Source organism: Saccharomyces cerevisiae, chromosome IX (assembly GCF_000146045.2).
Source record: "Saccharomyces cerevisiae S288C chromosome IX, complete sequence".
NCBI lineage: Eukaryota > Fungi > Ascomycota > Saccharomycetes > Saccharomycetales > Saccharomycetaceae > Saccharomyces > Saccharomyces cerevisiae.
Window position 1 is genome coordinate 310,863 of NC_001141.2, and position 26,002 is coordinate 336,864.

Sequence of the window (26,002 nt, forward strand, 5' to 3'; positions counted from 1 at the left end):
TACGATAAGTAAACTTCTCACCTGTAAATACTAGTAACGGTAGCAACCATACGGAAAACCATGTTCAGTTACCCGGCCGGGTGTTTTTTTCTCTTTCTTTTTCGCCCACTGGAGAGCCTCAGTCATATATGTCAAAGAAGACTGGTTGAGTAGCATGGGCTTCGGAACCAGGTTTGAAAGTACCAAGTATAATAAGCCCGCAAGTAAGCAAAAGTTGGGATAAGAGGGCAGGACCGAGCTTATAGTGTTTCGTTTTTTTATTCCTGAATTTTTCACTACCGCAGCAATTGCTATTTCAGTTCATGCACAGATCCACTTTTATCAGGACGTCCGGCACGAGCTCTAGGACACTAACCGCAAGGTACAGATCGCAGTACACAGGATTACTCGTTGCCCGAGTATTATTCTCCACCTCTACGACCCGTGCGCAAGGTGGAAACCCTCGATCACCACTCCAGATTTTCCGCGATACATTCAAGAAGGAATGGGAGAAGTCTCAGGAACTGCAGGAGAACATAAAGACGCTGCAAGATGCTTCGGGAAAGTTAGGCGAGTCTGAGGCCTACAAAAAGGCTAGGGAAGCATATTTGAAAGCTCAGAGAGGCTCCACAATTGTGGGTAAAACTCTGAAAAAGACCGGTGAGACCATGGAACATATAGCCACTAAGGCCTGGGAGTCCGAACTCGGTAAGAACACAAGAAAGGCGGCTGCCGCCACGGCGAAGAAGCTGGATGAGAGTTTTGAGCCAGTGAGACAGACGAAGATTTACAAGGAAGTCTCAGAAGTCATTGACGATGGGGAGAGTTCCCGATACGGTGGGTTTATCACGAAAGAGCAAAGGAGACTTAAACGTGAGAGAGACCTGGCCTCTGGGAAAAGACACAGGGCAGTAAAGAGCAATGAAGATGCAGGAACAGCAGTGGTTGCGACAAATATCGAGTCTAAAGAATCGTTTGGTAAGAAAGTGGAGGATTTCAAGGAGAAAACCGTGGTTGGCCGTTCTATACAATCTTTAAAGAACAAATTGTGGGATGAAAGTGAAAACCCCTTAATTGTTGTCATGAGGAAAATAACCAACAAAGTGGGCGGTTTCTTTGCAGAAACAGAATCCTCCCGTGTTTACAGTCAATTTAAGCTAATGGACCCAACCTTTTCGAACGAAAGCTTCACCAGACACTTAAGAGAATACATTGTTCCCGAGATTCTCGAAGCGTATGTGAAAGGCGATGTCAAAGTTCTCAAAAAATGGTTCAGCGAGGCGCCATTCAATGTTTACGCCGCCCAACAGAAAATCTTCAAAGAACAGGATGTTTACGCCGATGGCCGTATCCTAGATATCAGGGGCGTTGAAATAGTGAGTGCAAAGTTATTGGCTCCCCAAGACATCCCAGTCTTGGTGGTCGGGTGTAGAGCACAAGAAATCAACCTTTACAGGAAAAAGAAAACTGGCGAGATTGCGGCTGGTGACGAAGCTAATATCTTGATGAGCTCTTATGCCATGGTTTTCACCAGAGACCCAGAGCAAATCGACGATGACGAAACAGAAGGGTGGAAGATCTTGGAGTTTGTGCGCGGGGGTTCTAGACAATTCACCTGATTGGTTTCGATGTACTCTTTTGTTTTCTTTTCCTTTTCCTTCCTATTCCGCTTGTAAATAACTCCGTTATGTCTCACCTTCGATCCCCACTTTTTCTTTTGGAATACTGCATCAAATAGGAAGAGAGAAAAAAGGAAATCATATCCCAATATATTTGAACATACGACACGATATACCTTATATAGTATCATCTGTACTAATAGTACTATAACTAATACTTCTTGACGGACAAGCTTCGCAACTCGTTCGCAATGACCAAGTTTGGCTTTCGGGAAGCAAAGTGGAAAAAAATGAAAAATAAACTAATTGAAGTGGTAAAAAATAAGCTGTGTGTGTGCATATACATCGTAAGTGCGTTGGCTGTTCTGTGGAAAAGGGAGACACTTTTTATATCAGGTGCAAAGGCTTCGTACCAGCGTTGAAAAACTAAAACAATATTGAAAAATGAGTGAAGAAGGTCCTCAAGTTAAAATAAGAGAAGCTAGTAAAGATAACGTCGACTTTATACTATCCAATGTGGATTTGGCTATGGCCAATTCTCTCCGTAGAGTCATGATAGCAGAGATTCCCACTTTAGCCATTGATTCAGTCGAAGTCGAAACAAATACTACGGTTTTGGCCGATGAATTTATTGCACACAGATTAGGTTTAATACCTCTACAAAGTATGGATATCGAACAACTAGAATACAGTCGTGATTGTTTTTGTGAGGACCACTGTGATAAGTGTTCAGTGGTGTTAACATTGCAAGCGTTCGGCGAAAGCGAAAGTACTACAAACGTCTACAGCAAGGACTTGGTAATTGTGTCTAATCTCATGGGCCGTAATATTGGGCATCCTATTATACAAGATAAAGAAGGTAACGGTGTTCTTATTTGTAAATTGAGAAAAGGTCAAGAATTGAAACTGACATGCGTTGCGAAAAAGGGTATAGCCAAAGAGCACGCCAAGTGGGGTCCAGCAGCAGCCATAGAGTTCGAGTATGATCCTTGGAATAAGCTCAAACATACCGATTACTGGTATGAACAGGATTCTGCCAAAGAATGGCCTCAGTCTAAAAATTGTGAATACGAAGATCCTCCAAACGAAGGTGACCCCTTCGATTATAAGGCTCAGGCAGATACATTTTATATGAATGTAGAATCTGTGGGGTCTATTCCCGTTGATCAAGTTGTCGTCAGAGGTATCGATACATTACAGAAAAAGGTTGCCTCAATATTGTTAGCTCTGACACAGATGGATCAAGACAAAGTTAATTTTGCATCGGGTGATAACAACACCGCTTCAAATATGCTGGGAAGTAACGAAGACGTAATGATGACGGGCGCTGAGCAAGATCCTTACTCCAATGCATCTCAAATGGGTAATACTGGATCAGGAGGGTATGATAATGCTTGGTAGTTCTCAAGTGGGCGTAATAGAGGAAAAAAAACAAGTGAACGAACCGAAAATAATAAGAGAAAAAAAGCTTTATATGCATGTATGTATCATTATGATTAGTATTATAAGTATTATAATCTAAAGTACGAAGCAAACAAAAAAGAAAAAAGAAAATGAAAAAATGAAAGGAAGGGCTAACCTTGCTTTTCATTCCATCTACAGCAGTCTTCAAACTTAACTAGGTTACCACCAAATATATCTAAGGAACTACCGAATGTCAAATCTACTTTTCCGTGACTTAGTTCGTCTACTAATTTCAAATCATCAACACTTTTGGCCCCACCAGCATAAACGATTTTCAAATCATCGTAATCTTTGGTCCATTCGAAAAGCTTAGAAACCAATAATTCATCGATACCACCACACAAACCTTCAACGTCTGCAGCGTGAATTAGAAACTCATTTGTATATTTCCTCAATTCTCTGAAAGTGTCAGCATTAAGCTCAAGATCAGTTAGAGTTTGCCATTTGTTCATGGCCACAATCCAACGACCGTCCTGGGTTTTTCTACAGCTTAAGTCTACAACAATGCGGTCTTTCCCACATAGTTCTGTCAGTCTTTCTAACCTTTTTAATTGAAAATGACCCTCTTTTGTAAATAGCCAACTCGTAACAATTACTTTACTGGCCCATTTTAACCATTCCAAACAGTTCGTATCATTAATTCCTCCGCCCACTTGTAGAAATTGTGGTGACTCCTGGAGTGCCTCGCGTGCAGCGTCGTCATTGTTAGGTCCCAACTTAATAACATGACATCCTTGGACATCTCTGTCTTTGTAAAGTTTAGCGTAATATGAAGAAGGATGTTGTGATACAAAGTTAGTTTTTGGAACGTCCTCCTTTTTGCTCGTTAACGTTCCACCTACAATCTGTTTAACCTCTCCATTATGCAGGTCTATACAACCAATAAACTTCGTCATTTTTTTCTAGTATATACCCCCAGCCTTCTTATGCGCAGTTTCGAAGATATTGTGAATTTGCAGGCGAGGATTCTCAAATTATTCCGTATGACTCTGCACACTAGACATGGCTCAATCTTGGCAATGGACCCTGTGCTGAATTTTCGTCATTCGTCTCATGCGACCGTTCCGTTCCTAGAAAAATTTTGAGCGATGAGATGAGTATACATTAACGATGGCAGGAACAGTTATAACAATATTGAGAGTACAAATGACCCAAAAGCCATAAAAAGATGACCCTTGATGATGACGACTATATAAAACAAATGGAGCTTCAAAGAAAAGCTTTTGAAAGTCAGTTCGGATCTTTAGAGTCCATGGGGTTCGAAGATAAAACAAAAAATATACGAACTGAAGTAGATACCAGAGACAGTTCAGGTGATGAAATTGACAATTCCGATCATGGTAGTGATTTCAAGGATGGTACTATAGAAAGTTCTAATTCTTCTGATGAAGATAGCGGTAACGAAACCGCGGAAGAAAATAATCAAGATTCCAAACCGAAAACTCAACCAAAGGTCATTAGATTCAACGGGCCTAGTGACGTTTATGTTCCTCCAAGTAAGAAGACACAGAAACTTTTGAGAAGCGGCAAAACTTTAACTCAAATAAACAAAAAATTGGAGAGTACTGAAGCCAAGGAAGAAAAAGAAGATGAGACTTTGGAGGCGGAAAATTTACAAAACGACCTGGAGTTGCAGCAATTTCTGAGAGAGTCTCACTTATTGAGCGCTTTCAATAACGGTGGAAGTGGTTCTACAAACAGTGGTGTATCGTTGACTCTACAGAGTATGGGTGGTGGAAATGATGATGGCATAGTATACCAGGATGATCAAGTTATTGGGAAGGCCAGATCGCGTACACTCGAAATGAGACTGAATAGACTCTCAAGGGTGAATGGTCATCAGGACAAAATAAATAAGCTGGAAAAAGTACCCATGCATATTAGAAGAGGAATGATCGACAAGCACGTCAAGAGAATCAAAAAATACGAACAAGAAGCTGCAGAAGGTGGAATTGTTCTATCCAAAGTGAAAAAGGGACAATTCAGAAAAATTGAATCTACATACAAGAAAGATATCGAGAGGCGTATCGGGGGAAGCATTAAGGCCAGGGATAAAGAAAAAGCTACCAAAAGGGAACGTGGTTTGAAGATCAGTAGTGTAGGCAGATCGACGAGGAATGGACTGATTGTATCCAAAAGAGATATTGCTCGTATCAGTGGAGGCGAGAGGAGTGGTAAATTTAATGGCAAAAAGAAATCCCGTCGCTAGATCAATTGTGATTCCATGAACTCACAAACAACTCGCCTAAGAAACTGTCTAAATTTTTATGCACTAAATAGACCACAAATGAGAACGTAAAGAGAAGCTTTTATCATTTTATTTCTCTTCTCCTTAGGAGGAAATACAAATATCTTTTCTACATTTAATTCAATCTGACAGTCAAAGTTATACATATACATTATACCGATTACCAAGTTTTCAGACTAGAACCCATACATTATTTTACAAACCCAGACAGTACACTATACAAAAACCCAAGCAATTGCAATCAATTTTTTTGCACGAAAATTTTATTCGAAATCGCCAACCCGCTAGGGAGAAAAAGAAGGAATTCTCAAAGGAGAGGCTGGACAGAGAGGTCGTCCCAGTCTACCGCCTACGAGTAATGTTGGATACTAAGCAGTTCCCAGCCTGAACGCTCTGCTGGATGGGTGGAGATTTCCCTCCAGGCGGGAACACTCCTGGTGGATTCTGCTCTGGAAACTATGCTGTGCATGCTACAGGTTTCAATAATCTTTCATACTTGACAAAAGTAGATATACATATTTTAAAAGATTGAGTTACTATTGATAAATCTACTATTTGTCATAAACTCACCAAGAAACCACAAAGTTATTGAACAATGGGTATGTTTTTATTATATCGCATAATTATGGCAAATGTTATGAAGGATTCCTCTATGACTTAGATGTTTTGAATCGGTACATTTTATTTTCAGTATCCTTCTGCATATTACAAGGCAACATAGCAGCGGACAAGAAAGCTTTTTTGATGTTCGTCTTCGAAACGATTACTATCAGGGTCTTTTAAATGCTATATCGGGACTTATTGAAATTGACATATTACACTTATGAATGACGTTGGCTATCAAAGTATGAGAATAAGCCTTTCCTACTATTTTGTATCATGACAACAGGGTTCTGTCGCTTTGAATGCGGCCTTTTACTTTGCCATATTTTGATAATGAAAAAACTTTCGAGAAATATTTACTAACAGGATCGAGAATTTTTTTCCTCATTTAAACAGGTAGAGTTATTCGTAACCAAAGAAAGGGTGCTGGTTCTATCTTCACCTCTCACACCAGATTAAGACAAGGTGCTGCCAAGTTGAGAACTTTGGACTATGCTGAACGTCATGGTTACATCCGTGGTATCGTTAAGCAAATTGTCCACGACTCCGGTAGAGGTGCTCCATTGGCCAAGGTTGTTTTCCGTGACCCATACAAGTACAGATTACGTGAAGAAATCTTCATTGCTAACGAAGGTGTTCACACTGGTCAATTCATTTACGCTGGTAAAAAGGCTTCTTTGAACGTCGGTAACGTCTTGCCATTGGGTTCTGTCCCAGAAGGTACCATTGTCTCCAACGTTGAAGAAAAGCCAGGTGACAGAGGTGCCCTAGCCAGAGCTTCTGGTAACTACGTTATCATCATTGGTCACAACCCAGATGAAAACAAAACCAGAGTCAGATTACCATCCGGTGCCAAGAAGGTTATCTCTTCTGACGCCAGAGGTGTCATCGGTGTCATTGCCGGTGGTGGTAGAGTTGACAAACCATTGTTGAAGGCTGGTCGTGCTTTCCACAAGTACAGATTGAAGAGAAACTCTTGGCCAAAGACCCGTGGTGTTGCCATGAATCCAGTTGATCACCCTCACGGTGGTGGTAACCATCAACATATTGGTAAGGCTTCTACTATCTCTAGAGGTGCCGTTTCTGGTCAAAAGGCTGGTTTGATTGCTGCCAGAAGAACCGGTTTACTACGTGGTTCTCAAAAGACCCAAGATTAATCTTTTTAATTTTGGTTTCTTCCTTCTGTCATATTATTTTATCAATTTTCTTAAATATTATATAATTTAATCCGAAACGTTCCTTATAAAGTGATATTTCTATGCATACTTTTTTTTCTTTGACATGAGAATAAATTCAGCCAGCTACTTCCTATCACAGAAATTTTAGTTAAACGTAAGCTTGCAGTTATGGATTCTTCTGCGAAAATACTATTTAAAAAACTATAGCATAAATTAATTGTAGGAAATACTACGAGTTCTGTGCATTCATTTAACTTTCAAAAGCAGGTCCATGTGATATAGTAACGTTCTGGCCTTTTCCCTGACAGATAATGATTCGTCTGTAATATTTTTTCTAACCAGATCGTATAATCCTACCTCCACGAGTTTTCTACATCTTTCCACCGTGGCACGTGTTACTTGTACATTTGATGTACTACCTTTTGCAGCCGGGGTGCGAACGAACTCATCGCCTTCATCATCACCCTCATCATTATCGTCATCTTCATCATCATTCGCATTGCTACTGCTATCATCGCCATCTGGCTCATCGTAGTATTTCCCCCTAGAATATCCACCAGCCACTGATTCATTATACCCGATTGTCACCGTAGATTGAGGGTTTTCTGAATCACTTGGTGAATGCCCTGGTTCCAGACCATTTTCAATTGCATATTGGGTATAATGTGAAACTGATGAATTCCAAAGTAAGTTATTGAGTACCCAGAGGCATGCCAATTTCAGATTGCTGTCATTACCATTACTTGAACTATCAGTCGTTGTTTCTACCAATATTTCACTCATAATGTTCAATATTTCGTCTTGTTCGATGACTAGCTGCTTTTTATTCTCATTGACTGCCGCTAGATTCACGATAATATATAGGATGCCTTCCATTGCTTTCTTTTGTTGAGTGTCTAATGGATTTAAAAGCCTCATCTTCTTTGCAAGAAATTCGAAAAGATACGTTGAGCCGATGCTAATTTTATTACCTGTTTGAGGATCGATCTTGTATTCTACATCTTTAAATTTTTCCAAAAGAATATTTACAATTTTCCTTGAATTACAAGTCAAATTTCTGAGCAACTGAAAACATTGGGCTTGTACTGCCCAACATGGATCATTAATAAAATCCAAAATTAAATTCATCGGGATTTTGGCCAAAAGCTGAAACTTCTCTTCATTCTGGCAATTGTACATTAGATGCCTTAGTACCCATAAAGAGTTTGCCTTCACTTCATGCACAGGTATGCCTTGCAATGCAATCCTTCTTTCATCTTCATTATCGTCCCAGGCTTTTTTTGAGTTAAACAATGGATCTGTTAACATCTTTTCAATTATATCGATTATACCGTTTCTCAGCATAAATGACTGTAAATTAGAGAACTCCACCACGAAGTTACAAATACTACCCAGAGTAATGCCCATAATCATAATTTCCGGTTTCATAAAATCTTGTCCAGCAAAATAGCATTCCTTGGTCAACGTATATGTTTTACTTAGTATCTGTAAAAGCAGCTGTGCAATTTTATTTCTCTTCAACGTCGTCCTAAGCGCTGAAACACTTCTCGAGAATGATTTCAACAATAGTAACCAAGCTGCCACGAAATCGTGATCATATATTGGGGGTAAACACATAGAATGACTTTCCGTAGTTGTTTCCTTTATCTCATCTTTCAAAGATATAAAATCCTGTATCAAAGTAATGTGGGATTCCAACCCGTATTCTAAATGATTCAACAACAATGTGTCATTCAACAGTAAAAGACGGTATTTTTCGTCCGATGCTGCAAATGACGCACATATTTTAATGAATTTTGTAGTTGTTTTCAAAGTAGCTTCATTGTGTTGTGGTAGAGAAAGACACTGCGCAAAACGGGATAGAATGCAAAATATAACGTTTGTATGAGCTAGCGTGGTGAGCACAGGATTATTCATTGGAGTAATTTCATTATACAACACAATCAATGAATCCAGCATATCGAATGGATCAAACCACCAAGGCAACGGGTCATAATTAAATGACTTAACTAAATAGGGTAGTATTTTCTCGAGTGTACGCGTATCTTCCCATTTCTTATCCTCTGTAAAGTACGGTTGTAACAAAAACTTCAGGGCCACGCACCTAATGTTAACGTCATTACTCTTCAAAAGACCCAGAACGAACATCTTGAACGTCGCATCATTCCGCAGTTTCCTATCACCCGGTATCATATAATGATATCTTAGATATAGAAGGAGTGCCAATGAGAGTAAACTAGAATCATACATGTTTGAGATATTGATTTTTTTAGGTATGGCACGGGTGCAGTCGACCCCTTTATTGTCAAACGGATCGTTCTTGACGCTGGATGGTGACGCTGGCCTGGATACTTTTAGCCTCACTATATACTTGAGGCTTATTTGGTCCAAGTACTTCGATGATATTTTAACTATTATGTGTTCAAGGGATTCTGCCATTTTAAAATCTTGGTAGTGTGAAGTTTCTGTCACTTCTCTCTCTTCCTCCATAAACTTGCTCTTGTTGAAGTCGCTGCAATTTTTCTCGTCCACAAGTAAAAACAACTTCAATAATTCAATAATCGTGACCACCTCATCAATTTTACATTTGCTCCTCAAAAATTTATGGTTGACTAACTGGATGAACCCGTTCTGGAGGTATTGCAAGTCTGGGAATCCGCAATTTGGATAAACTCCTGCACACAAATTTAGAAGCTTTATGTACTTATAGTTTGTCGAAGAATTATTTTTAGTAAAACTGCTTGCCAAACTCATGGACTTATAGATTGCGGACACAATATCAAAGTAATATGTGCCTACTATATCCCTTTGTTGCGGTTCTAGATGTAAAAGGGTATATAGCAGATCTAATTTCGCATTTTTTAACTCTACACCGTCACTTTGCTCAATGGACAACAAACATTGAAAAATCTGGCACTTTGGAGCCAAAAAGTAATCTACCTTAGCCAACTGGTCTCCCACCAGGGAATTACTAATCTTTTTGAGATTCTCTAGGGAATAAGCCACCGTCATAGTGTAACTGTAATATATCACCAATCTAACACGAGGGCAATGATACAGGAAAACTGCAAGTTTCCGCCATGAAGATCATCCTCTTAGGCCGCAGTTTGTAGTGATATCCCTATAAAACGTATTATAATCTAATTAGTTTAGTTCGCGCCCCTTCAGTCTAATCACTTATAACGGATGACGAATATAAGGTCAAAAGCTTCATACACAAGCAAAACCATTTATGCTACCTGCAATTCAATCGGCAAGCATGCTTTTTCAAGAGCGCATATGGACTTGAAGGAGAGCCATAGCTAGAGGGGTTTTTAAATGGAAGACTTGTGCTCATCTAATTCAATTTGCCTTTACTATCATTTGGTCGATATTGAAAAAAAATATCGCGAACTGACATAACCAGTAGAAAAAAAGATGGAATCAGCTCTGTAGTGCTGGTTTCAATCCTGTTTGTTGGTGAAAAAATAGCACCAGAAGGGCAATTGTACGTTTCCGTAATGTCGCACAACGCAATGGAACATTGGAAGAGCAAGCTGAGCAAAACAAGTACCTCGACGTACGTCCTCTTGGCCGTGATTGCTGTTGTATTTTTGGTTACAATCAGAAGACCCAATGGCAGCAAGGGAAAAAGCAGTAAAAAGAGGGCTTCTAAAAAGAACAAGAAAGGTAAGAATCAGTTTGAAAAAGCGCCGGTTCCTCTGACTCTAGAAGAACAAATTGACAATGTGTCGTTGAGATACGGCAACGAGTTGGAAGGTCGTAGCAAGGATCTAATAAACAGATTTGATGTGGAAGATGAAAAGGACATCTACGAGCGTAACTATTGCAACGAAATGCTTTTGAAGTTGCTGATTGAGTTAGACAGTATCGATTTGATTAACGTGGATGAGTCCTTAAGAAGGCCGTTGAAGGAAAAAAGGAAAGGCGTCATAAAGGAAATTCAGGCTATGTTAAAAAGTTTGGACTCTCTTAAATAAGTTTGTATTTTTAGTTTATAGATAACGGCTCTTGCCGAATTCATAGGCTGCACTCATTCCGGTACGGTACACATTTGTTGCATTTATTATATTAGAGATGCGTTGTCCCTGTTTTTCTACCTCCGACATCATGCTGAAACATGGCATGTAATTACCGTAAAAGGAAATTACATGGCGAGTGTCACATAATAGCGACAATAACATGTATACACAGCCAGCTATTCTGAAACACACCACATTATAGTTATTGAATGTGTGTGTTTTTTGATAACAGTATAAAAGTGAAGAGAAAGCACGTCGAGCCTTGTCATGATGAATTCTTTAATGATCTTCGCGTGATTTAATTCTAGTGGTTCGTATCGCCTAAAATCATACCAAAATAAAAAGAGTGTCTAGAAGGGTCATATAATGTCTGCAATTAATCATCTTTGTTTGAAACTTATTTTGGCGAGTTTCGCGATTATTAACACCATTACTGCTTTAACAAACGATGGCACTGGTCACTTAGAATTCCTTTTACAACACGAAGAGGAGATGTATTACGCAACAACCTTAGATATAGGTACACCGTCCCAAAGTCTGACAGTGTTGTTTGATACCGGATCTGCCGATTTTTGGGTTATGGATTCTAGCAATCCCTTCTGCTTACCAAATTCAAATACGTCATCCTATTCAAACGCAACTTATAATGGCGAAGAAGTTAAGCCTTCAATTGATTGCAGGTCTATGAGTACTTATAATGAGCATAGATCTTCCACCTACCAATATCTGGAAAATGGTAGGTTTTACATCACATATGCTGACGGAACATTTGCTGACGGTAGTTGGGGGACGGAAACTGTATCAATTAATGGAATTGACATCCCCAATATCCAGTTCGGAGTTGCCAAGTATGCTACGACACCCGTTAGTGGTGTTCTTGGAATTGGGTTTCCTAGAAGAGAGTCCGTTAAGGGCTATGAAGGTGCTCCTAATGAATATTATCCTAATTTTCCTCAGATTTTAAAAAGTGAAAAAATAATCGATGTGGTCGCGTATTCGCTGTTCTTAAACTCACCTGATTCAGGTACTGGTTCGATTGTTTTTGGTGCCATTGATGAATCAAAGTTTTCTGGTGATTTGTTCACTTTCCCTATGGTAAATGAATATCCCACAATAGTCGACGCTCCTGCAACTTTAGCAATGACTATACAAGGATTAGGTGCCCAAAACAAAAGTAGTTGTGAACATGAAACGTTTACGACGACCAAGTATCCAGTTTTGTTGGACTCAGGAACCTCGCTATTGAATGCGCCCAAGGTCATAGCAGATAAAATGGCTTCTTTTGTAAATGCGTCCTATAGTGAAGAGGAAGGTATATATATATTAGACTGTCCAGTATCTGTAGGTGACGTGGAATACAATTTTGATTTCGGCGATTTGCAAATAAGTGTTCCACTGTCTAGTTTGATTTTAAGTCCCGAGACAGAAGGCAGCTATTGTGGGTTTGCGGTCCAGCCAACAAACGATTCGATGGTTCTGGGTGATGTGTTCCTGTCCTCTGCATACGTCGTATTCGATCTCGATAATTATAAGATATCTTTAGCACAGGCAAATTGGAACGCAAGCGAAGTTTCGAAAAAGCTAGTAAATATTCAAACAGATGGGTCTATTTCAGGTGCCAAAATTGCTACAGCTGAACCCTGGTCCACCAATGAACCATTTACAGTCACCTCTGACATTTATTCATCTACAGGCTGCAAGAGTAGGCCTTTTCTTCAATCATCGACAGCCTCTTCGCTTATTGCAGAAACCAACGTACAAAGTCGCAACTGCTCTACGAAGATGCCAGGCACTAGATCAACTACTGTCTTAAGTAAGCCTACTCAAAATAGTGCTATGCATCAAAGTACAGGCGCTGTCACACAAACCTCAAATGAAACTAAATTAGAATTATCCTCGACTATGGCAAATTCGGGCAGTGTCTCGCTTCCCACTTCGAATTCAATAGACAAAGAGTTCGAACATTCGAAATCTCAAACTACCAGCGATCCAAGTGTAGCAGAGCATTCTACGTTTAACCAAACGTTTGTACATGAAACTAAATATCGGCCTACTCATAAGACAGTCATAACAGAAACTGTCACGAAGTATTCTACAGTCTTAATAAATGTCTGTAAACCAACATATTAAGAAATCTGGAGTACAATTTCTTTATAGCATATAAATATCAAATATATAGTCATTTTTAATACATGGAAAGCATAATAAAAAAACAAGGGGAGTTTTACTGATATCATTGGGATATATAAAACAAAATAGTAATATTATGCAGCCATCACAATTTTGAACAAGTAGCACATTATTCATTGAATAAATGCTAAAAAAATCTCCGCGACGGGGAATTGAACCCCGATCTGGCACGCGACAAGCGCCCATTCTGACCATTAAACTATCACGGAATATTAGATGTGATATTGTTGTATCTCAAAATGCGATACGTCAATATGACAATACGTCATCCTAAACGTCCGTAAAACACATATGAAACAACCTTATAACAAAACGAACAACATGAGATAAAACCCGGCCTCCCCTAGCTGAACTAACCAAACGTATAAATGCCTGAACAATTAGTTTAGATCCAAGATTCCGCGCTTTCACCATTTAGTATGATTCATATTCTATACAATATATAAGATAAGTAACATCCCGTGAATTAAGCTGATAATCCGTTTTGACAGCTCGTTACTTCCCTAAGACTGTTAATAATAATAAGATTGTCAAGACACCCCGGTATTACTCGAGCCCGTAATACAACAATTTTTTCATTTCACTTATCCTTTGTATTTTATGTACAGTAAAATCTGTCATCTGAAATAAGGACCTTGTTGAAGAAAGACTTTGTTGTGTCGGAATGTTGGAATAAAAATCCACTATTTTCTATCAACTAATAGTTATACTATCAATATATTATCATATACGTTGTTAAGATGATGACATAACTTATGAGAAGCTGTCATCGAGGTTAGAGGAAGCTGAAATACAAAAATTGATAATGTAATAGGATAACGAAACATATAAAACGGAATGAGGAACAATCGTAATATTAGTATGTAAAAATATAAATTCCACTTTGAGGATTCCTATGTCCTCGAGGAGAACTTTCAGTATATTCTGTATACATAATATTATAAGCATTTATCAACAATGGAACCCCCAACAATTATCTCAAAATTCACCCATTTCTCAAATATTATATAGCCTTTACTAACAACGGAATTCCAACAATTATCTAATTATTCATTAAATGGCCAGGAAAGTCCTGGCAGAGGGGTACTTTCATCAGTAAAGGAATAATTGTCCCAGTACTCCCCCGCATCATAAACCCACTGGGTTGCATTCTCCAAAGTTGGCACTAGATGAGTTGCTATTAATTCCTCCGTGCAGCCATTTATAGCGGACACATTTAAAACATAGTCACCTAACATTGGGTTAGTTGTATAAGATAGATAGCTAATATCAGGCGTGGCATTCCCCCAAATAATCAATAAGTTTGCTGATTCATTACTCATCAAAGTAGTTATACTGGGATAGTTCATGTCAATGTCCATTTCTTTTCAGAAAAACAGACTGTTAAATAAAACAGGCCTTAAACTTCAATTTTTGAACTTTTTTCTACTTTCTGCCTTTAGCTCTGTTGTCTCATTAAAATAGTACATAATTTGTGCATAGCTACTTGTAAGAAGCAGTCGAGTAAATGTTTGGAAGCTGTTTGCAACCACATTTTAAATGATATCCTTTATGCGATAATCTCATCTACCGTAAAATACGAGCTTCTATGGCCAAGTTGGTAAGGCGCCACACTAGTAATGTGGAGATCATCGGTTCAAATCCGATTGGAAGCAATTTTTTTTCTTTGAAAGAGAATCTTTTTCAAATACGGAAGAATGAAGAAGTATCGACAATGCAAATTACCTTAATGATCTCGTCTAAAAAAATTTTGAAGAGGAATTATTCTGATTTACACGCAAAAAGTGGCAATAATCTACTCTTTAATTTGGTATCATTGTTTGTCTTAGTACTTAAATTGTGCCTCTGGAACTGATCAAATTCCTTTCTCCATCACATGAGTACGAGGAGGGGTGTTAAGGAATTAAAGACAGTCTACTAAAACTATTTCCCTAAGCATGCTTAAATCATTAAAATCCAGAAGACTAATCTTAAAACGATTAGTAACACTGCTGCTCTCTTTATTCTTTTCTTATCTCATTTTCTCTGCCAGTCGGAATGTTACATCATCCAATAAATTAAACAACCATGCAAGCGAGAGGACAGCTGTTGAATCATCTGCATTCAATTGGATTGAAAAACGACAACACCAAGTGAGATCCGAAAACTTAATGAACAGATTATCTGCCTACTTTTTGCCCTTTTTGAGTAGAAGTTCTCACAAAGAACGTGTATTGTTGAGGCAATTAGGAAATAATGAAATAGCGAAGAGTGACAAGTGCCGTTACATTTTTGAAGTACTATACAAGATTGATCCCGACTGGGACAATGCGCAAACTGCAAAATTTTATAATGTTGATGGTGTAGATAACACGTTGGCCTCATTGTTAGGGGAAAGATTAAGATCTTATGATTATTGCTTTTTATCTGGTCAATTAGATCCTACTGCAATATTTGCAAATTCAACCGTAAATCCTCATGATTTGCAAAACAGAATGTTTCCATTTCTGAAGAAAATTAACGAGGAATCCAAAACTGTAATGTGGCCTATTATCACAGACATGACAACTGGAGAGGCAGTTCCGGCACCCGAGGTTGATATGGAATCATCAAACTTTAATGGTAACTTTTGGTCCAACTGGAATAGGTTGAGCAAAGGAAGAGGTTTTGTTTTAACTATTGCTGAAAAGGATGTTCCTTTATTTTTGAAACAGTTGAAAGTGATGGAATTTTCAAAAAACGAATTACCATTCCAAATAGTATCCACGGGAAATGAACTATCAGCAGAGTCTATTGCTAAAATTTCTGAGACCGCTAAAGAAACGGAACAAAGGGTCTACTTAGTAGACTGCTCGACAGTGCTTGACACTAATTTTGCTAATACATACATTTCTTTTTTTCAGAATAAATGGGTCGCCACTTTGTTCAACACATTTGAAGAATACATTTTGTTGGATGCAGACGTAGTACCGTTTGTAGGGTCTGATTACTTTTTCGACTCTCCTTCTTACAGGGAGAGCGGGATACTTTTGTTCAAGGATAGGGTTATGGAAAACGAGCAAACTTTCCAATACTGCATCGAAATGTTAAATGAAGTGGAACCCTCTGCACAAGAACGCAGATTTATTGGAAGTAGGTTAGTTTTTGATTCGTCATTACCGTTTTCTTCCGAAACCTCAGAAGAAGCATCTGTGTATTACAATTTTTTCAAAAAATTACGACTCCATCATGTTGATAGTGGTTTGGTTGTAGTCAATAAACTTGAGAAATTAAATGGATTGTTGATGTCTTTTATGTTAAATTTGGATGGAAAATTGCAGAGGTGTGTGTATGGTGACAAGGAAATATTCTGGTTGGGGCAATTATATGCTGGCCAGGATTATTCTATCAATCCCGTTGATGGCAGTATTATTGGACCTGTTAATGAAGAGCCTGAAAATGATGACGGACATAAAAGCGGGATGTACTACATTTGTTCTACGCAGATTGCACACAGTGACTCCAAAAATCGATTACTATGGGTAAACGGTGGACTGAAGACTTGTAAAATTTCGAACAGTGCTGAAGATGACTTTGGAAGAGAGCCAGAGTATTTTAAGAGTAGATATGGGGACATTTCAAAATTAAAAAGGATATATGATGCTTCGTTGAACGTAGAGGGACTAATCGTTCCTGACGTTTCTGTTCATCCATGGATGCAAATCAAGGAATGTTCTAATTATATGTATTGTGCATATGCTACGGGTGACGGACACACAAACTCTGAACTTGACGAAGGTCGTCTAATCACGTTTACTGAAAAGGAATTACGATATATCAATGATATTTCTCGAACCTGGAATGCTAATTGAGAAAAAAAAAAGTGAAAAGGAAATGAGAGTATTAATATTTATTAAGTATGGAGCATATATAATCCGAAAAATGATTATAGATTAATTTAGAATATGATTTGGGAATAAATTAACAATTAGTTTAAAGCAGAAGGCAGCCGGATGAGGAACAAGAACTGTTGAATAGTATTAGGTAATTTTGAATGTTTTCTAACGGAACGCTATTCACTGATTATACGCTTTGTTCGTTTGGATTATGAGATGTTTTGGACCGCCTCATTGATGGGATACACTTCTTTATACCATCAATCACAGAAGGCCAAATTTTTTTGATGTAGGTTAGGTAGAAGCCCACAAACATGGCGGCAATGTTAAAGCAAACGAAAACCCATTCAAAACCAAAATTTCTCCATCTGTGATGATAACTCATATTTTCTTGAGCAAGGAAGTCATCCCCAACAGTGTACATGCAGTAGGCGCAGACGGTGTATGTGTTATTGATGTGCAGTTTCCCACCAAATTCATCAATAAAGGGTTTCATAAACTGACCGCAGGTTTGACCCATTACAGGTTGGCTTGGTACCATTTCACTTGTCGAGCAGTTTACTTCTCTGTCATGGAGAAGTAAGCTTACGAAAGTTTCAATGAAATACGTGTATGGTGAAACCCTGTACATGAATGTCCAAAATCTTGGGAATAACGAGTATGGTTGCATAACGCCACAGAATGAAGCTGTGAAACTATAGAGGAAGGCAACAAAGACAGCGGCAGTTTGTAAATCGGGGGCAGAATATAGAAGCCACAACCCAAATGACAAATAATACATGGAAAATAAAATATAATTCAAGTAAAAGACACCAGCTACACGGGCAGAGGTTTCGAAACCGCAACAGAAGTAGCAACACAGGAAAAATAAGGTAGAACTGGAAATGGCTAATGGTAATTCAACAATAGTTTGAGCAATCAAAAGAACGGTCCAATGATAAGTATTAGATCTCGCTTCCCTGGCGATATATACTTCTTTAGATTGCAAAGCCTTATCTTGAACCTGATTGATCAAAGGGGAGGAAACACAAAGCATCATGAAGCACAAGAAAATAGCATCTTGCAGACCGTTGATATTATGCTTTGTCCTCCAAAATGAAAATCCAATGAATAGTCCAGCGCCAGCATTCAAAGCATATTTAGCGAAAACATAGGTCATGTCTCTCTTGGTACAAATGTACTGTCTCTTTGTGATTAACTTTATTTGTTCCATATACGAAGGCGGACTCCATACGGACGTAGTGAAATCAACACCAGATTTCCGGGCTTCTTCTTCTAATAAAAGCAAATCATCAGCAACCCGCACTTTTTCTGGAGAGGATTGCCAGAGTTCTGCCCAGTTAATTGAATCAGATTGCTTATGGTAAGATACTGGCTCATCAATTTTGCTTGAGGTTGGCTTCTCTGCATCATCCATTGGAATATTTGTACTTCCGCTACCAACAACGTCAATAACGAAATCAGCCGGATTATCCATTTCTCTGTCAAATGTTAGGCGTCTATCGTGAGCTACAAAATAGTCACAGGCATTAGGTAATGAACCAAAATAGACACACTCACCACCTCTTTTTAGTAAATAGATGTTATCAAAATAGCTGATGACACTTTTGCTAGGCTGATGAATAGTACATAAGATAGCCTGACCTTGCATCGAAAGCTTTTTCAGAAATTGCACGATGGTTAAAGCTGCTTCGGCGTCTAGCCCTGAAGTAGGTTCATCTAGGAATAACAACAGAGAAGGCTTAGTGACCAATTCAACACCAATAGATAATAATTTTCTTTGAGTTGGAGATAAATCAGCAACCAGTTTTTCCGAAGGCAATCTTAATAGGTTGCTAACAACTCCTAAATAGTCTCTATCCCCATCACCTCTTAGGACGCAGGAAATTTCCAAAGACTCTCTCACAGTTAAGAGCTCTAAATGAACATCTTGCTGTTGAACGAACCCTATACTTCTTCTGAATGCATCAATATTCGTTAAGGGCTGTCCATCGATTAATAATTCACCGGTAACAACCCCGCTTTCGGTCCTTTGAGACAAGACATTCAACAAAGTTGTCTTACCAGCACCAGATTCACCCATTAGGGCAGTTAATCCGGAACTTATATATCCAGAAGCGTCGTTGATCAATTTTTTGTCTCCAATGGTATAATTGATATTTTTCCAGGAGATGACGTGCTTTTGCGTTTCCATAGCTACGGATTCCTTAGTATGATTGTTAACAGTTTCATCTGGATGTTTAATATTGTAATCAGTATCGTATTGATGCGAGACTGATGGAACAGAAGAGGATGAAGTGGAAAAATTGGCTATCGGGGTCTTGGGAGTACATACGCCATCGTTGTTGGTAATAGCGCTTTTATTATTCTTTTTTTGGCTATTCAGAAAGGGACAGTATCTTTTGAGATAGTTATTCCAGCGCAATAAATTTTCTCTAGTAAACAGAGGCGTGATATATTCCGCTGCTAGTAAAGAGCAAAATAGGAAGAAACACAGAAACCCAATGATAATACCGAAATTTCTCCACACGTGATGGTAAGTGTATTTCAATCCACTTTTTAAATAATCACGGCCTCTGACGTAATCGTTACCTAGGGTAGCGCCTTGCCAGGCACAAGCTTTATGACTGAATGAAATATTGTCATAATATTCACCTCTGGGAATAATACTTTCATGACAGTCTAGTTTCAGGTTAAACAATTCGTTACTCAAAATGGCTTCCATGGCAAACATAGCAGGATTCAAATATGCAATCCATATGAACCATGGATGCATATCTTTCATATAAATAACATAGGACGCGTACATGGCAATGGCTAACAGTAAGATACCGGCCAATAGGTTTGCCATTGATAGAGTTGGAGCGATCAAAGCAGTTAATGCAAATAGTGACACCATGCAAAAATTATAGACGGAAAGGAAAAGCAAAAAGATGAAAAACCTAGCTGCATTGTACTGTAAATGGGCCAAAAAGTAAAGTATGATTGTAAAAATAACCACCAGTATAAATTTAGAGCAGCAATCGAAAAAATTTGTTGCTAAAGTTTCCACCCAATTATAATAAAAATGGAGCTGGACATGTTTACGAACGACGGGTTGCCTTTGAAAGGAAGCAGGCATGTCGGCGAGAGAAAGAAATGTAAAGAATAGGATGGAAAAGAAAGTTAAAGATCCTCTAGAAAACGAACCAATTGTTGTCAGGGGAATGTTATAAAAAAGGGACCCAATAACCAAAGACTGCACCACAACAGAAACAAATTGAGAAATCAAGTAGTTTCTGTCACCAATGATTCTTTCGAAAGCTCTTACAGTGCACGTTTTCAGTTGCGTCTTTAGCGGAATACTAAAAATGGGGGAGATATCATCCGGATTAACATCTTTTCTGGTGCATTCTTGCACTGTTTTTGAAGTGATGGCCTTCCAGTGTTTATAGTATGGAGACTGAATCCATAATGTATGCAAATCTGTTTCATTATTGATGTTTAAAGCTTGATTTTCTTCAGAAACAACAGATGGAGTGTCAAGACCAACAATGGAATTAGACGTTTCCTTGAACTTAAAATTTAAGATTGATGTTAAATATTCAATAATACAATCGTTAGGGTTTTTTTTTATCTGTAAGGTGTCATGAAAATGGGTTAAACACTCCTCCATGGTTCCGTAAAACACCTGGAAGGAATCACCTAACATAAGAATCTTGTCAAACTTGCTGACAATTTTGTCGCTTGCTTGAGAAATTTTAACAAAATTCACCGATCTTGTAGCTTTTGCCATCTTTTGGGTAATGGAAAGAAATTCTAGGGCGGTGGCAGAGTCCAAACCCTTCGTCGAGTTGTCCCATAAGTAAACAGACCCATTGGCAATAAACGTTTCTATAATGGAGATACGTTTCCTTTCACCTCCAGAAACACCACGAACGTAGTCATTACCCACATACGTCTTCTTTACGTGCGACAGTCCGAACTCTTTTAATAACTCGTCTCTCATTTCAATACGCTCTTGCTTGGGAATGTGAAACTTACAACTCAACGCAAAATCAATGGTTTGCTCCACCGTCAGATACGGGAAGTGAATATCTTGTTCGTTATTATAAATGATCTGATGGGGGCATTTGGAAGCAAACTGTTTGTACTCATTGTCTTTGAATCTAATAGACCCTTCAGGCGAGTATTTCAGATGCTTGTGACCATGGAATAGACCTTTGAAGAGCGCTGATGTTGGGTTTCCCAGTACTAAGACGACTTCACCTTCATTAGCACGAAAAGTGATATCACTAATTTCTAAATGGCCTACGTTTTTGAATTCCGATGCGGACTCTTCATCGTTCTGAACAGCACCGAGGGATTCTTCCAATTGAACGGTAGCCCCATCAAAGGTGACTGAAGCGTCAGGAATTGGATTAAAATATTTGGAAAGAGACATCCGCGAGGCGTTGCTTCTCTAATTTTACTCTATCGTGTTTAGTTGTGAATTTTTTTGCTACAGTATGCAAGTTCTTTTTACCAACCCGTTTACGAACTAATGAGAAAAGGGTTTAAGTGTGTGATAATACTATTAATAGCTAAAAGAGCAGAGAGCTTTACGATGTTGTATGTTGTTTTATATAGGTGAGAGCAGGATCTGCGGAAAATACTTCGTACCGTAGTATCCATTTTGCCTATGGAGGAAAGCTTGTTTCCAAACCAGGAGATCCGCAGACAGGAAAAGTTCGAGGCCAAACAAAAACCGCAGCACAATGGAGTAAAAGTCGAAGGCACGGGCCCCAAACGATAGAGTGGAAGTTGTAGGAAACAAAAGTGGCCGTCTATGTGGCGCTTCTCTGCGGTGAATTCTGTGCGAAGTGCCTAAACGAAAACGGACGGAGAAGGCTGCGGGGGGATATCCCTTGCATAAAGGATGCCCGGCACTGTCCTAGACGGTGCCTTCCCTTAGAGACTAGGAGAGACTTGAGTAGGAGAAACTGAGCAGGAAAATTCGAGAGATAAAGTACATGTGCCTAGGTAAGCTGTACTTCGAACAGCTAATATTAGTAAGATGCATAAAGGGGCGTCAAAGTGGAAATATAACGACAGGAGAATCTCGGTGTGTAAGTTGGAATGTGTATTGCACCACTTCCATGATTGGGCTTTTTTCCTGGCGCAAAATGTTGCTTTTTCAACATTTTTCTTATACGCAGAGAGAGAATCGTCAGATAGGTGGTAAAACTTGGAGCCTAATTAGCTCATTATTTCATTTGAACGAGACATTGGCTTCTGCCCTACATCACCCATACGAGACATTGGCCTTATACGAGGCGTACTTCGCCTTGCGGGAAAAAAAATTTCTTTTGTAAGCGAGGTTACTCAGAAACTGTGACTGAAGGCAGAGGTTGGAAACGTGTGTAGACTCCAAATGGAACGATAGGAACGTGTACCCTACCGCTTCTGCACACGTTTCTTAGATATGCGTGCCTTAAGGCGACCCATTGTTCCTGTTTACCATGATTTCTGTAGGCTTTTTTTTAGAAGGCCCTAGAATGGATTGCAGATTTCCGTCTGAGAAGGCAGTATACGTACATATGAATATATATATACATATATTCTTTGGTGGAGAGTATAAGCGTTTCGTCTCCTCTTCCTTTCTCTACTGCAGATTTTCTTGCTGGTTGTTTGATTTTTTCTTTTTAGTGTTCCCCAGATCCAATTGTTCAACCGCCCACACACAACAATGTCTTTCACTAAAATCGCTGCCTTATTAGCTGTTGCCGCTGCCTCCACTCAATTGGTTTCTGCTGAAGTTGGACAATATGAAATCGTCGAATTTGACGCTATTTTGGCTGATGTCAAGGCCAATTTGGAACAATATATGTCCTTGGCAATGAATAATCCAGACTTTACCCTACCATCTGGTGTTTTGGATGTTTACCAACATATGACCACTGCTACTGATGATTCCTACACCAGTTATTTCACCGAAATGGACTTTGCTCAAATCACCACTGCCATGGTTCAAGTGCCTTGGTACTCTTCTAGACTGGAACCTGAAATCATCGCTGCTTTACAAAGCGCGGGTATCAGTATTACCTCCTTAGGTCAAACCGTTTCCGAATCTGGTTCCGAATCTGCCACTGCTTCCTCAGACGCTTCTTCTGCTTCTGAATCCTCTTCAGCTGCTTCTTCTTCTGCTTCTGAATCCTCTTCAGCTGCCTCCTCTTCTGCTTCTGAATCCTCTTCAGCTGCTTCTTCCTCTGCTTCAGAATCTTCTTCTGCTGCCTCCTCTTCTGCTTCTGAAGCTGCTAAGTCTTCTAGCTCTGCCAAGTCTTCTGGCTCTTCTGCTGCTTCATCTGCTGCTTCATCTGCTTCTTCCAAGGCCTCTTCTGCAGCTTCCTCTTCTGCAAAGGCCTCCTCTTCTGCAGAAAAATCTACTAATAGCTCCTCCTCTGCTACCTCCAAGAACGCTGGTGCAGCTATGGACATGGGCTTCTTCTCCGCTGGTGTTGGTGCCGCTATTGCCGGTGCCGCTGCTATGCTCTTATGATTGTCACTTATTAATGATAAATTATAAAATGTTATATGTAAAAAAACAAATATACACTTTTTGAATATTAGTATCCTATTTTAATATACTGTCTCCTAGATAATACAAACTTAATTTGCTTTCTCTTCACACTTTTTTCTTTACTCTTGTAATGTACACTTGGCTGTACATTAAAAAAAGGAATGTTCGAGCAAGAGCATGAAATCCACAGACGGCTGTGCCATGTAGCAGCCGTCGAGAAAAAAAAGATATAGAAAAGGGAAGAGAAATATCATTGTTATTACATCCACTGGATGAAGTAATACTACGAGCTTTATACAGGTAATATTAAAGTTCCTTAATAGAATGGGTGAAGCACTACGTAGATCAACCAGGATTGCAATATCCAAAAGAATGTTGGAAGAGGAAGAGTCCAAACTGGCCCCTATTTCGACACCGGAAGTGCCTAAGAAGAAAATCAAGACGGGTCCTAAACATAACGCTAATCAAGCAGTAGTTCAAGAGGCAAATAGGTCATCTGATGTTAACGAATTAGAGATAGGCGATCCTATTCCTGATTTGAGTCTTTTAAATGAAGATAATGACTCTATCTCCTTGAAGAAAATCACCGAAAATAACAGAGTTGTGGTGTTTTTTGTGTATCCCAGGGCAAGCACGCCTGGTTGTACTAGACAGGCCTGTGGATTTCGTGACAATTACCAGGAACTCAAGAAATATGCTGCTGTCTTTGGACTGAGTGCAGATTCTGTGACATCCCAGAAAAAGTTTCAGAGTAAACAAAATTTGCCATATCATTTACTAAGCGATCCAAAGAGAGAGTTTATTGGGTTGCTAGGAGCCAAAAAAACGCCACTTTCTGGTTCTATTAGATCGCATTTCATTTTTGTTGATGGGAAGTTAAAATTCAAAAGAGTTAAGATATCACCAGAAGTTAGTGTAAATGACGCCAAAAAGGAGGTTTTAGAAGTCGCTGAAAAGTTTAAAGAAGAATGAAGTTTAATAACCCCCTTTTTGTTTCTCTAGAGGAGTACTTATCGGTAAAATATTCCAAACCCTTCCCTTTATATATGTAGATAAACGAAGATATTCTAACTCTCTCACACTTATAAAATATCGAGCCTGCAGAAGGTCATAAATATTTATATACAAATGGGAAAGTACTTAACGATCCGACTTGATCAATATCAAATATCGTGGCCTGGTTTACATTGAGAACGGGCACTATTTCTTTGGACGAAATGTTGCTTAGGCAAATTTTGAAGTGAGACATTGCTCGAGAATTTGTTACGTAGACTAAGTCAGCATCGCCAATGATCATTAAGCAATTGGTCGTCTCAGATGTGATCCTGCAATTATGAGTCCTTTCAAAATTAGATACACACTCTTGGGAAAACTCAACTAAGTATTTGGTGTGAGGAATCTCTTATCGATGCGTATACCTTGTAGTCGCAAACGTTATAAAATTTTGTAATTTTGGCGAAATGGCACGGATTGGTTAAAATTGTCGGGCTCATATGCGGTAGCGCTAAGTCCTGCTTGGTCAAGCTAGGAATTACATGGCCAGAGGGATGATATTGATCATGCTCCGAGTTGTCTTCAATTAATGCCTTTATCCATGGTTGTAGAAAAACTGAGTCTGTTGGCTTTGAATGAGACTCCAGAATTACTTTCGGCATTGTTTACTTGTTATCCCGATTTGTACCCAGGATTTACAGCTTTTAATTCATTATCTATGGTCAACTTTTGCTGTCTAGTTTCATATTTACTCGCTACCGTTTCACCAACTGTAGTCATCAGTTATGGTAAAAAAATCTCCGCGACGGGGAATTGAACCCCGATCTGGCACGCGACAAGCGCCCATTCTGACCATTAAACTATCACGGATTTGTTTCTATGAAAATTTCGTTTATTTGTATAGTATATGTTTTTTTAAAATATAATGAGAATCTGGTAGAAAAGTGTTGATAACTAGCAGTTTAAAACGTATCATTTGTTGAAATAAGTACCAACTATCATCCGTCGACTAGTACTCACACAACTATTGAGAAATTCGTAAGTTTTGTAAAACTGTTGGATACCGTTGCTGTTGAAGGCTATAGTAATAGGCATACAAAATTAGCGGAAGTTTACCTTGGAAATATATCCACAAAAGGGAAACGATATTTCCTCATAATAATATTGTAATTTCTTTTTCTTTTTATATGTTTCATTATCCTATACATTACCAATACTTGCATTTGAGCATTCATTAAATCTGATGGGTACATCTCAATCTTTCTGTCATCTTTTTATAGCATATATGGTAACATGCTAGTAGTATGAATACTA

The 26,002-nt window shown here is 38.8% G+C and overlaps 15 protein-coding genes and 3 non-coding genes across 18 annotated transcripts, besides 4 other annotated features; 11 read left to right on the forward strand and 7 right to left on the reverse strand.

Moving 5' to 3' along the window:
- Nucleotides 1–302: 302 nt before the first annotated feature.
- Nucleotides 303–1,598, forward strand: TIM44 (protein translocase subunit TIM44; the record flags this gene model as incomplete). Its single annotated transcript, NM_001179372.1, has 1 exon — nucleotides 303–1,598. The coding sequence occupies one exon, from the start codon at nucleotides 303–305 to the stop codon at nucleotides 1,596–1,598; it is 1,296 nt and encodes a 431-aa protein (NP_012242.1).
- Nucleotides 1,599–2,042: 444 nt separating this feature from the next.
- Nucleotides 2,043–2,999, forward strand: RPB3 (DNA-directed RNA polymerase II core subunit RPB3; the record flags this gene model as incomplete). Its single annotated transcript, NM_001179371.3, has 1 exon — nucleotides 2,043–2,999. One exon carries the CDS (start codon nucleotides 2,043–2,045, stop codon nucleotides 2,997–2,999), a length of 957 nt encoding a protein of 318 aa, NP_012243.3.
- Nucleotides 2,999–3,173: an origin of replication (ARS918; Putative replication origin; identified in multiple array studies, not yet confirmed by plasmid-based assay).
- HIS6 (1-(5-phosphoribosyl)-5- ((5-phosphoribosylamino)methylideneamino)imidazole-4-carboxamide isomerase HIS6) lies at nucleotides 3,173–3,958 on the reverse strand (the record flags this gene model as incomplete). Its single annotated transcript, NM_001179370.3, has 1 exon — nucleotides 3,173–3,958. The coding sequence occupies one exon, from the start codon at nucleotides 3,956–3,958 to the stop codon at nucleotides 3,173–3,175; it is 786 nt and encodes a 261-aa protein (NP_012244.3).
- A 272-nt stretch (nucleotides 3,959–4,230) lies between these two features.
- Nucleotides 4,231–5,271, forward strand: FAF1 (Faf1p; the record flags this gene model as incomplete). The annotated part of the gene is made up of 1 exon (NM_001179369.1): nucleotides 4,231–5,271. The coding sequence occupies one exon, from the start codon at nucleotides 4,231–4,233 to the stop codon at nucleotides 5,269–5,271; it is 1,041 nt and encodes a 346-aa protein (NP_012245.1).
- Nucleotides 5,272–5,905: 634 nt separating this feature from the next.
- Nucleotides 5,906–7,070, forward strand: RPL2B (60S ribosomal protein uL2 RPL2B; the record flags this gene model as incomplete). The annotated part of the gene is made up of 2 exons (NM_001179368.1): nucleotides 5,906–5,909; nucleotides 6,310–7,070. 2 exons carry the CDS (start codon nucleotides 5,906–5,908, stop codon nucleotides 7,068–7,070), a joined length of 765 nt encoding a protein of 254 aa, NP_012246.1.
- A 267-nt stretch (nucleotides 7,071–7,337) lies between these two features.
- Nucleotides 7,338–10,103, reverse strand: VID28 (glucose-induced degradation complex subunit VID28; the record flags this gene model as incomplete). The annotated part of the gene is made up of 1 exon (NM_001179367.3): nucleotides 7,338–10,103. The coding sequence occupies one exon, from the start codon at nucleotides 10,101–10,103 to the stop codon at nucleotides 7,338–7,340; it is 2,766 nt and encodes a 921-aa protein (NP_012247.3).
- A 488-nt stretch (nucleotides 10,104–10,591) lies between these two features.
- Nucleotides 10,592–11,071, forward strand: SNL1 (Snl1p; the record flags this gene model as incomplete). The annotated part of the gene is made up of 1 exon (NM_001179366.1): nucleotides 10,592–11,071. The coding sequence occupies one exon, from the start codon at nucleotides 10,592–10,594 to the stop codon at nucleotides 11,069–11,071; it is 480 nt and encodes a 159-aa protein (NP_012248.1).
- A 408-nt stretch (nucleotides 11,072–11,479) lies between these two features.
- Nucleotides 11,480–13,243, forward strand: BAR1 (aspartyl protease BAR1; the record flags this gene model as incomplete). Its single annotated transcript, NM_001179365.1, has 1 exon — nucleotides 11,480–13,243. The coding sequence occupies one exon, from the start codon at nucleotides 11,480–11,482 to the stop codon at nucleotides 13,241–13,243; it is 1,764 nt and encodes a 587-aa protein (NP_012249.1).
- Nucleotides 13,244–13,440: 197 nt separating this feature from the next.
- YNCI0008C lies at nucleotides 13,441–13,512 on the reverse strand. The gene has a single exon. It is a non-coding gene; the product is annotated as a tRNA-Asp (tRNA).
- Nucleotides 13,513–13,528: 16 nt separating this feature from the next.
- Nucleotides 13,529–13,872: a long terminal repeat (Ty3 LTR).
- A 96-nt stretch (nucleotides 13,873–13,968) lies between these two features.
- Nucleotides 13,969–14,302: a long terminal repeat (Ty1 LTR).
- Nucleotides 14,303–14,349: 47 nt separating this feature from the next.
- YIL014C-A (uncharacterized protein) lies at nucleotides 14,350–14,664 on the reverse strand (the record flags this gene model as incomplete). The annotated part of the gene is made up of 1 exon (NM_001181433.3): nucleotides 14,350–14,664. One exon carries the CDS (start codon nucleotides 14,662–14,664, stop codon nucleotides 14,350–14,352), a length of 315 nt encoding a protein of 104 aa, NP_012250.3.
- A 221-nt stretch (nucleotides 14,665–14,885) lies between these two features.
- YNCI0009W lies at nucleotides 14,886–14,958 on the forward strand. Its single transcript has one exon. It is a non-coding gene; the product is annotated as a tRNA-Thr (tRNA).
- Nucleotides 14,959–15,240: 282 nt separating this feature from the next.
- On the forward strand, nucleotides 15,241–17,133 carry MNT3 (alpha-1,3-mannosyltransferase MNT3; the record flags this gene model as incomplete). The annotated part of the gene is made up of 1 exon (NM_001179364.3): nucleotides 15,241–17,133. One exon carries the CDS (start codon nucleotides 15,241–15,243, stop codon nucleotides 17,131–17,133), a length of 1,893 nt encoding a protein of 630 aa, NP_012251.3.
- Nucleotides 17,134–17,344: 211 nt separating this feature from the next.
- PDR11 (ATP-binding cassette multidrug transporter PDR11) lies at nucleotides 17,345–21,580 on the reverse strand (the record flags this gene model as incomplete). Its single annotated transcript, NM_001179363.1, has 1 exon — nucleotides 17,345–21,580. One exon carries the CDS (start codon nucleotides 21,578–21,580, stop codon nucleotides 17,345–17,347), a length of 4,236 nt encoding a protein of 1,411 aa, NP_012252.1.
- Nucleotides 21,581–22,148: 568 nt separating this feature from the next.
- YIL012W (uncharacterized protein) lies at nucleotides 22,149–22,490 on the forward strand (the record flags this gene model as incomplete). Its single annotated transcript, NM_001348845.1, has 1 exon — nucleotides 22,149–22,490. One exon carries the CDS (start codon nucleotides 22,149–22,151, stop codon nucleotides 22,488–22,490), a length of 342 nt encoding a protein of 113 aa, NP_001335785.1.
- Nucleotides 22,491–22,864: 374 nt separating this feature from the next.
- TIR3 (Tir3p) lies at nucleotides 22,865–23,674 on the forward strand (the record flags this gene model as incomplete). Its single annotated transcript, NM_001179361.1, has 1 exon — nucleotides 22,865–23,674. The coding sequence occupies one exon, from the start codon at nucleotides 22,865–22,867 to the stop codon at nucleotides 23,672–23,674; it is 810 nt and encodes a 269-aa protein (NP_012254.1).
- A 345-nt stretch (nucleotides 23,675–24,019) lies between these two features.
- On the forward strand, nucleotides 24,020–24,667 carry DOT5 (thioredoxin peroxidase DOT5; the record flags this gene model as incomplete). Its single annotated transcript, NM_001179360.3, has 1 exon — nucleotides 24,020–24,667. The coding sequence occupies one exon, from the start codon at nucleotides 24,020–24,022 to the stop codon at nucleotides 24,665–24,667; it is 648 nt and encodes a 215-aa protein (NP_012255.3).
- A 136-nt stretch (nucleotides 24,668–24,803) lies between these two features.
- On the reverse strand, nucleotides 24,804–25,350 carry EST3 (telomerase subunit EST3; the record flags this gene model as incomplete). Its single annotated transcript, NM_001184306.2, is given in 1 exon segment — nucleotides 24,804–25,350. Coding segments are annotated over 1 exon segment (546 nt in total).
- A 136-nt stretch (nucleotides 25,351–25,486) lies between these two features.
- On the reverse strand, nucleotides 25,487–25,558 carry YNCI0010C. The gene has a single exon. It is a non-coding gene; the product is annotated as a tRNA-Asp (tRNA).
- A 287-nt stretch (nucleotides 25,559–25,845) lies between these two features.
- Nucleotides 25,846–26,002: part of a long terminal repeat (Ty1 LTR) that runs on past the window's edge.